We start from the raw sequence: 10,577 nt of genomic DNA on the forward strand, positions 1-10,577 counted from the left end.
AACTGATAAAATGCAGATTTGATAGTTCTAACCTGCGCTTTGGATCCAGAGGCATAGGAATTGGAAAGACGAGCCCAAGCATCACGGGCAGTCAAAGCTCCCACGACTTGGGGAATAAAGCTCTCAGTAATGGAGGCTATAAGCCAACTGAGGACGAGCTGATCTTGACGGAACCAGGTGTCGTACGCTGCATTAGGCAGACCGTTAATTGAGATTGGAGGAGGAATAAGTCGACCATCAATATGCTTTGTTAGGTCGTAGCTGTTTAGTATGGGTAAAAGTTGTGCTTTCCATAGCAAATAATTAGTGGAGTTGAGTTTAACAGGTAGGTGAGCGGCAACATTAGGTAATGAAGCAATAATAGCAGCAGAAGGTGAAGCTATTGTTGAAGTGAAAGAGCTGACAGAATCAGATGTGGAGGAGGAGGAAGAAGCCATTGTGAAAAAAAAAATATTAAAGTTTTGGTGTTTAAACCGTAGTGTGCTCTGATACCATAAAGGTTTAGAGGCAAAAGTAATTCTTGTATTATCATTGATAGGAGTATTTATAGATACATGATACAACAAACTAAAGTATCCTGATAAGGATGAAATACAAGTATACTGATAAGAATGAAATACTAATAACAAACATATCAAGTTATCATATATCCTTATCAATATTTACTCTTTTATTTTTTAATTATAATTGATGCATAAGATTGAGGAAAAGACGCAAGTTAGAGTCTATCTTGAAGTGAGTAACATGAAAAAGAAATTTGAGCTTATGGCTGAGATAGTTGGAGAACATTTTGGGACCAAATCATCCAATAAATCTAGAGGGTGGGACATGACATGAGAATTTGTTTGTCCATCTAACTGTTGGACCGGCAAAATGTTGATTGGTCTACCTCATGTTTTCTCCAGCCATGAAACCTTATTTTAGGGAGCATCACTTCTTTAATGCCCTTTCTAAGGGACGAAAAAACATAATTAGGAACTTTTATTTCATGAAATAGTTGTGACATACTACACTTGATAAGTTGGTTAGCATCTTGAGTAATAAATGTGAAATTTGTCTTTATGCAAGAGCGGCTGGAATTGAGGAAAGATAGATGAGCGACGATCTCTTTTCCCGTCAGTCACCGGTTGTTTTTCGTATTTTTTGATATAAATTTTTAGTTATCGGTTATTTTTCTATCTTTTTTCTTATTGTGCCCCATATAGGTGATTTGAAAAACGTAATTTTCAATAATAAATTAATTATAAAACAAATCATGAATGTTAACATGTTTTGTAATTTTAATATAAAATTATAACTTTGATAATTTAAAATACAAAATATCAATTTTTTACAATTTGAAACTTCATGTAATGTTTCGATAAAAATATTGATATAGACATTAAAATGATATTTATCATTCCATTATTATTTTGGTGTTCTTATTAGCATTTTTCAATCAAAAATCGCTCGGAATTTTGAATTTTACAATTACTCCTTTAGTGAATTTTAATCAAAACTGTATGCAATTCGGTTCAAATGAATGTTGAGAAAATGAACTATTTATTCAAATCAATATTGATGAATTATTTCAAAATTACTGGGAATTGTATTTATTAAGATCGAGTATAATGGGTGAAAACGAAATATAGCATTTAGAATAGGTATAAAGTGGAGATTAAAGAGAGAACCGAAAGCACGTTTTGCTTGGTGTGATTGCATAGCTGGAAAGAGTTGGGATCAGAAGCTCTTTGAATCCCACATTTAAAGAATGCGTTGGCTGCAAAGCTTGAATGGGTAATAATGACCCCACTCTAAACGACACAAAATCCACCTCAAAAACACTTGGCCTCTCACCTTTTAGATTAGGAATTACTTCAACTTCACTCAAGTGTCATGTCTCCCGTTTGTAATTTCATATAATACAAAGTTTATGTAATACCGGTTAATTAGTTGGACAAAAAGATTGGTTTCTCTAGCAAATTCTTTTGGATTAAATAGGTTTGATTATTAAAAACTATTCCACATTTTTTAACTTTTCACATTTATAACTAAACTTTCAAAATCGTCAATGTTAACGCATTTTTTTAAGAGGTATTTACAAAATAAATCATAAAGTTTCACTTTTATAGCGTTTTAATCTCAATGTTTAAAACGTTACGAAACAAATCTCAGTCTTTCTTATTTTTGAATTTTTTTTAGCCCAAACTGTTTTCTGGCAACTTTGTGCATACATGGCAATCATATTAAATGCATGTATTTGCATATTAAATCCCACGTTTTAAAAATAAAATAAAATTCTAATCTCTCGTGTTTTTGCACTTTGTAGCCTAAAAAGAGATAAAATTGTCGAAAAACTGATTGGGGCTACAACTTGCAAAAATAAAAAATATTGGGATTTGTTTTATAACGTTTTGAACACAGGGATTAAATCGTTATAAAAGTAAAACGTTGGATTTAGTTTACTAACACATTCTCTTTTAACGTTTACTTTTAATTATAGCCATTTGTTTAAATTGTAATGAATTTTTTTTAAAATGTACTTCACATTGAAATTCTTAATGGTAAAAGGGTAAGCTGGAACAATATGAAACAATATATAGGGTACAATTTGAACTTTTTACTATTTAAATTTAAACAAATAGATACAATTAAAACTGAAAATTAAAATGGATAATTATAAACATTTGGATTATATACAAAAAAGTCAAAATTGTAAAACAATTTTTGAATGATTAAGCTTTTAATATAACTCTACATCATATTCGATCATCAATACGTTAAATGATTGTCATATAAGTAAAAATAAATTCAATTGATTCAATAAAAGTCGTAAATATTTAGAATTTTTTTAGTTATTATGCCCTTTTTTTTCTTTTGGCCATCTCTTTCCTTTAGTTGGTGTATAATTCTGTTTTTGAAATTGCTATCCTTATTGGATTAATCATATTATAGACCAAATTGATCAAAAAATTGAAACTAGGAACTAAATTAGCAAACTAGAATTCTATTGCCAGATTAACTATGTGTTTGGATGTAGTTGCAAAATCCAATTCTTATTGCCTGCGCTCGTAAGTCGTAAGTCTAATTTAAGAAATGTTTCGGAACATGGGTTAGTGTTTTCCCGCTCATAATTATGCTTTTTGTGATTAGATTATGGCCCTAATTAATACTAATCATTTCTTGGATTCGTTAATGATTCCCAAATCAAATGCCTGGCAATTGGCCGGCAACAGCCACAAGCTATTATGGATGAGCATCGCTTGCAAGTTGAGGACAAATTAAAGTAAATCAACTGTAAAAGTGGTTAGATAAGTAGTTGGGACAAAAAAAAAACTAGTTGGGTAAATTGTATATTTGCGGTATCCATTTTATTTTCAATTGGACCCCTCCATTTTGAGTCTTTACTTTTAATTTTATAGATGTTAAAATTTTTGATTAATCGTAAATTAATATACAAATTTTATTTTAATTTATGATTACAATACGAACTTTGAATTGACAATTACCACATCAATTTTTATTTTTTGACAAATTGGTACACCGACCAATCATGCAACAACTCGTCATTGTACATTACAATATTTATGTTACAGTTATTCTAGTTTGTTGTACCAATTTGCCAAATAATAAAAACTGGTATGTAATTGCGAATTTTAAAGTCAGTGTTGTAATTGTAAATTAGGTTAAAGTTTGTATATTAATTTACAGTTGATTCTATTTTTTCTTTACGGAATTGAAGTGTCTGTATTACATTTGTCGTTAGTGTATGGGATGAAAAAATAATTAGTTTTTTTAGAATTAGTCTTTTTTTATATTGAAAGCAAGTTTTTTAATTAATCTTTTCAGACTCACTCGATACTGTTAATACTTTGTGTGACAGAAAATCGATGTCTATAAAATTAAAAATTTAGGACGGGATCCAATTCAAACAAATATGATAGTATAGGTATTCAAATATGCATTTTGCTTAGTGAAGCCACCCATTGAAACATCCACTCAAAATTGTATTTCGGTTCCAACAATATATCTCCTTGGTTCTTAGACATTAACGCAGTCTTCTCACCACTATAGTTACAACTCATTTTAGATGGTTTTTAGGTGTCTACAGAATACACACAGCTAATTATCAGTTTAATTGATGAAAATCATTGAATTTAACAAGAATTCAGTATTGTTTTTACATAAACTTCAGGAAAAAGTTGATACAATCATTAATGGGTAATAATTTAATTAAACTTTTTTTTAAATTTCATGGTTGGAGTCTATTTTAATTTCCATTAAACTAAACACATATAAATTTGAAAGAATTAAAGGGTATCCAATGCCCTTAAACTTGTACGTCAAACTCACATTTACTCATTTAAATCAATTAAAACAATTATTTTTAAAATTAATTAAGGATAATACTCTTTATTTTAAAATTAAACTATTTTTAAATTTGCATATCGGTGGATAGTTTATTTTTAATCAAACTGAACACATATAAAAATTAACATATAAATTTTAATTTTCTTCAAAAATAGACAAGATAAAAACTATTACAATTCTAATATTTGACGTATACAAATATGTACAAAATATTTATAAATTTTACGCCATTCACGTTGAATACATCACATACTGTTGGACCTTAATTGATTCAATATCTTTTCTATTTTGACCATGACAATTAACACCAAAGGTTCTAACACTCTAATTAAGTGTGTAGGAACCCCCCAGAACACTCGGAAAGCAAATCGGACATCTCTAGCGACAATCGAATTTTTCGATCACCAAGCTATCCAGTGGAAGTTGGCGGGCGCCAACTTTAGTTCGCGGGTGCGAACTTTCTCGGTCATAGAAGAGGCTGAAACCCGCGAGTGCCAAGTTTTTGAAGCATTGAGAGCGAACTAAAGTTCGCAGGCGCCAACTATGATTCACGGGTGCGAAGTTTATATGTTCCAAAAGCTGATTTACAACGGTCATCTTTCACACCCAACAAGGTGCTGACACCTCACCAGAGGACCGTTGAGGACTTTTCCCAAGGAGCCGTTCGCGGGCGCGAACCTTAGTTGGCGGGCGCGAACTATGTCTGGCAAGGCTATCTTGAAAAACTGATTTGTTACTCTTTTGGTTCACACAAAAAGAGTAACAGGAAGAATTGTTTGGAGGCCTATATATATCATATTATTGTGTATGGAAAAGGGTTGACAACCAAAGCATTCAAACCTCTCAAGCAATCTTCAAATCTTGTATGAAAACCCTTTGTAATTTGTTGGTTTAAGAGTGAGCCCTAGAAACTCTTGTTGTTGTTTGGTTTGTAGTTTTTCCTAGAAAAACTATAGGTTGTTGTTGTTAGTTGTTGGTTTGGGTTGAGCCTTTGAAAACCTAAGTTGGGAGTGAACTTGTAAAAATTCCAAATTTAGTGGGAATCTCTAGTTTGAGGGAAGTGGATGTAGGTGAGTGTGTTAATTATCACCGAACCACTATAAATCTTGTGTGTTCTTCTTTCTCAAACCTCCATTAGTTTAGTTTTAATCAAATCCTTAATCCGCAAAAGTTTTTAGTGACAACTATTCAACCCCCCTTCTAGTTGCTATTGGGTTACACATACAAATCTCGTCATTATAATGGTACGATGCCACAGCCAACGATTCTCACAATTGTAGTTTTCTCTGGCAAACTTCAACTCTTTCTCCATAAATTTCTATAACACTTTTCAATGTTACAATATTTTATTTTTATCATGGATAAAATCTAAGATTTTTAATTTTTTTAGACTTCTGGCAAATTAATTGAGTTAGTAATTGGTAATATATAATATTTGAATTGTAGAAACGAAATCACCATTATGGATAACATTATACTTCATTTCATTGGTTCAATATTTTTATGTTGTTGTAAACACTAATTCCCATAGTTTAGTAAGTAGTAAGTGGCAGATTTCTAGATTTTTTTAAAATGTAAATAAAAATAATAAATGATAACTTTTTATTATACTTTAAAAGTAATATCTTAAAAACTCTAAACTAAATAAAATATCCAAAATATATTCTATACAGATTGGCATCCATCGCTCTAACAAAGTAACAATGCCAATGAGAAAATGATCCTATTGATATTCTTATTCTGTAAAAATTGTTGAGATTATAAGTGTGATTACTCTTGGTCCCACTTTAAATAAAACAAATTGCATATCACTTGAAAAAATGAGTAATTTAATTAATAATATCTTCATTTTACATTTTAATTAATAATTTTAATTTTAAATATATTATTTGAAGAAGATGAAAAAAATAATGTAAAAGATAGTCTATAAACAAAAATTATCAATTAAAATGGAATGCTCGAAAAAAAATTGTGTTCAGTTAGGATGAAACAAAAAAAGTATTATATTTATCTATTTACTTAATAGCAAAAAAAATCCAAAACTTTACAACTTATTGCAATTTAATCAAATCTTTTTTTTTAAAGGAGATTTAATTAAACCTTTTAATTTTATAATAATAGCTAAATTGTTTTTGTTTTATTATAATAATAGTCAAATTACACTTTTTATGTGAATTTTTTTGAATTTTTACCACTCTTATGACTTTTAGTATATTATTATACATTAAACAAAAATAATAGCTTAATATTTTAATTGAAAACAATAAGTTTAACCACCAATTTAGATATTATTGCAACAAAAAAATATAATTTGGCTATTATTGTAAAAGTTTAAAGGTTTGGTTTAAATTGAAATAAATCGTAAGAGTTTAAATTTTTTTTTTACCATTAAATTTTATCTATTTAAATAAAAAGTATATAATTTTTATATTGGAGTTAAGTGAATAACTTATTCTCTATTGTTAAATTAGGTTTATTTCTATTAAAGGAAAGTAATGCCAAATATTCTTTTGAAATAAAAGAACGATAATGTTGGATAATGTACTACTACTTCTTTTGGTGTTTTTGTTAAGCATAATTACCTAAAAAAAATTTAGATAAATTCAATTCACTATGTTATCTATGGACTAAATCAATGATATTATAACACCTCATTAAAATAAAAATATTCTTATAAAATTATTATTCAAAAATGTATGTAAATAATAAATAAAATTATAAAAATATCTTTATTATAAAAAAATATTATGATATAATTGATTTAGTTTATGATAATATTTTGCTTGTTCCTTTGGAACTTTTTGATATTTTGTTTAGATAGCTTTACTCTTGCTGCATGTGTTAAGCAGACCTTTCATTTTTTTCAGTTTATCACTTAAGTGATTGTATCCGAATTTTGTATTTTAATTTTTCTATCTATTGATTGGTAGAGAGGAAAATGATTCATACGCTAAGAGGGTGTCAACCTAGTTGAGATGCTCGGGTGCGTTTATGATTTCTCGTCTCCAAAATTTTACTTAAAAAAAATGATGGACTGAGTTTATATAAAAAAAAAATTTAATTACAAACGTTTGGACGAATAATTAACAGCTTGGCAAGAAAGTTAAATTGAAAACGCGGGTTCACATAGTTTACCTTTTGCCGCCGCAAAGTCTAATTCTTCTAATTAATTTTGTTTTGTTTGATCCAACTAATTTAATGAGCCACTAATTGCCACATGTATTTTCACATGTCTTCATGTGTTTTGGCTTTATCTAAAACCCTAATCACCTAATTAACCAATCACCGTCCAAAAGCGGCTCCTCTCCCTACTTTTGCCACGTGCTTCTCCTCCTCATTGTGTGAACAACAAATTTGCTTGCTTGGATATTCCCTACTACCTCTCTACTTTTTCTATTCTACTACGATTAAAGGCGAACTTAGAAAAATCTTACGGTAGGCAATTGACTATTTTAATATTTTTTATTTTTTAAAAAATATAAATATATAATTTAATATTATAGTTTTCTACTTTAGAATAATAAATACTGGCCACCTTAAAATTTATATTTTATAAATTTTTCTTATTTTATAAACTTTCAGTATAATATTGTCCATTTTATAAACAATTTTTAGATCCACCATTGACTACGATGGATCGCGATTAAAAAATAATTCATTCTTTTTTATATGAAAATTATTTTATACATAAATATAATAGTAGTGTACAATTCAAATTCACCCACTACAGATTGGTTCAATTATTTTCAAGTGTAGATAGTAAAAAGGGACAAAGAGCTACTACGGGTTTTAATCTCACATTTTACGAACTTGCAACTTGGAAGAAGCATTTGAACAAATTGTGAAAGGCTCCGTTTGAAAAGGGGGTAGCCTCCCTAAAAATTTACCCAAGTAGTCGGATTTCCGCCCAAAGGGATGATCAACCCCTACCGGGATTCCCCTTTCACAAAAAAAAAAAATAAGATTCAATTTTTTATAATTTTTATTAAAAATACCAAGAAACTATTTACTTTGAATTAATACATTGTATGGTCACAAATTTAAATATCTTATTCAACTAACTATAGTATTTTTTTTTTAAAATCATATAATTAAATAACAATCAATTAAAATCATTTAAAATTAAACAGAATGAAATCAAATAAAAAACAAAATTAGTAGAATAACATAAGATTTTATATGATTTGACAAATTATTTAAAGTAAAAAACTAAGAAAAATGATTCAGTAAGAAGATTAATGATAGATACCTATTATAATGCTCAAAACTCAAAACATCTAAATTAATTTAAAACACAATAAGCAAAATTACATCAAAGTATAACTTTTTTGTTACATATAAATCATATTTGACTCATAGCATATGTATTTCTAAAAAAATTTAAAAAATTGTCAATTTTATTACCCATCAGTAATAGTTTTACTTTTAACATAATTTAATGTTAAACTCGTCCTTCGCCATGTTTTATACCACAATTTTAGAGTTGGTTAGTTCATACGGTAATAGTTTTATTTTTAACATAATTTAATTTTACGTTCGTCCTTCATCATGTTTTATACCACAATTTTAGAGTTGGTTGGGGCGAGTATGGGGGCAATTTTTCAAATATACAATATAATTAACCAACTAGACAATTACATTAAAACAATTAATTAAAATTTTAGAAATAATCCTAATATCTTGGCCCTCTTGTCTTTTATTATAGGTAAACAAAACAAGAAAAATGGAAAACATTGATAAGATATATAGGCAAAAAATTAAAGTTGAATATAGACAAACAACATTGTATAGTACATTAGACTCCAAAAATACCAACTCATAAGTCAAATAGATTAACAAATTAAAACACTCCTAGACATATATAAATACTTAAACCTCCTAACTAAATTAACTAAACCAAACTAAACCCAATACCTCATTTGTTTTGCTCTCTAGCCATTCAACAATCTCTTCTTTTTCAAATGGAATGGACTAGAGGGCCGGTCATCGGCCGTGGCTCAACGGCCACCGTCTCCCTAGCCACCTCCACCTTCTCCGGCGAGGTCTTTGCACTAAAGTCAAGTGAGCTATCAAAATCCAAATCACTCCAAAGAGAACAATTTCTTCTATCTTCTTTAAGCTCATGCCCTTATGTTGTTCACTACATAGGCTATGATATTACTACAGAAAATAGTCGGTCCATGTATAATATCTGCATGGAGTATATTCCCGGCGGCACACTTCACGACGAGATTCTCCGGCACGGTGGTCGGTTGAATGAAGATATGATCAAATCATACACAAGAAATATTTTGCAAGGGTTAGATTACTTGCATATGAATATTAAATTAGTGCATTGTGACATCAAGAGCAAGAATATTCTGATCAGTAAAGACGTAGCAAAAATTGCTGACTTTGGCTGTGCTAAATTTGATGATGATACGTCGGAATTTTCAGGTACACCGGCGTTTATGTCGCCGGAGGTGGCGAGAGGAGAAGAGCAAGGTTTTCCGGCTGATATATGGGCGGTAGGTTGTACAGTTATAGAAATGGCAACCGGGTCTATTCCATGGGTTCAAGAAAATAATCACGACGTCGACCCATTAGCGATTCTTTACAAGATTGGATATTCCGGTGAGATTCCGGAGTTTCCGACATTATTGTCGGAGAGTTGTAAAGATTTCTTGAACAAATGTTTCATTAAGGATTCTAAAAAAAGATGGACTGCTAAAGAATTACTTGGTCATCCATTTCTTGATCAGTTTGATGATCATAAGGTTCGTATGAGTTCGCCGAGTTGTGTACTAGATCAAGATTTCTGGAATTCAATGGACGCATTTGAAAATCATAAGGATTCGACTGTACAGATTGAAGATTTTTCGAGTTCGAGTTCGAGTTCGGGTAATTCTCCGGGTGATCAGAGGTTGAGTTCATTGATTTCTGATGGGCCCAGTTGGGATTCGGAAGAGAATTGGATTACAGTTAGAATAAGCAATGAAATTGAGGAGAAAGATTTAATTTTGATGGATGAAGATTTAGATTTAGATTTAGATGAATTTTTGGTTTCAGATTCAATTATTGATGAGCAAATGCTTGAAAATTTCATTTTTGATGAAGTGGAAGGTATTATTAGAGGTAGTGACAATGTTAGCAGCAGTAGTAGTGAAAGATTTGATGTAAAAAATGTGAATTTTGAGATGGATAATGAAAATTCTTGTTTTGTTCTAAATTTTAATTTGCTTTTTTAA

General features: G+C 29.7%; 1 protein-coding gene across 1 annotated transcript; it reads left to right on the forward strand.

Moving 5' to 3' along the window:
- The first annotated feature begins 9,216 nt into the window (after window positions 1-9,216).
- LOC126668120 (mitogen-activated protein kinase kinase kinase 18-like) lies at window positions 9,217-10,577 on the forward strand. The gene has a single exon (XM_050361336.2). The coding sequence runs from the start codon at window positions 9,312-9,314 to the stop codon at window positions 10,575-10,577; it is 1,266 nt and encodes a 421-aa protein (XP_050217293.1). The 5' UTR covers window positions 9,217-9,311.

The sequence above is a fragment of the Mercurialis annua genome, linkage group LG2 (assembly GCF_937616625.2).
Source record: "Mercurialis annua linkage group LG2, ddMerAnnu1.2, whole genome shotgun sequence".
Classification (NCBI taxonomy): Eukaryota; Viridiplantae; Streptophyta; class Magnoliopsida; order Malpighiales; family Euphorbiaceae; genus Mercurialis; species Mercurialis annua.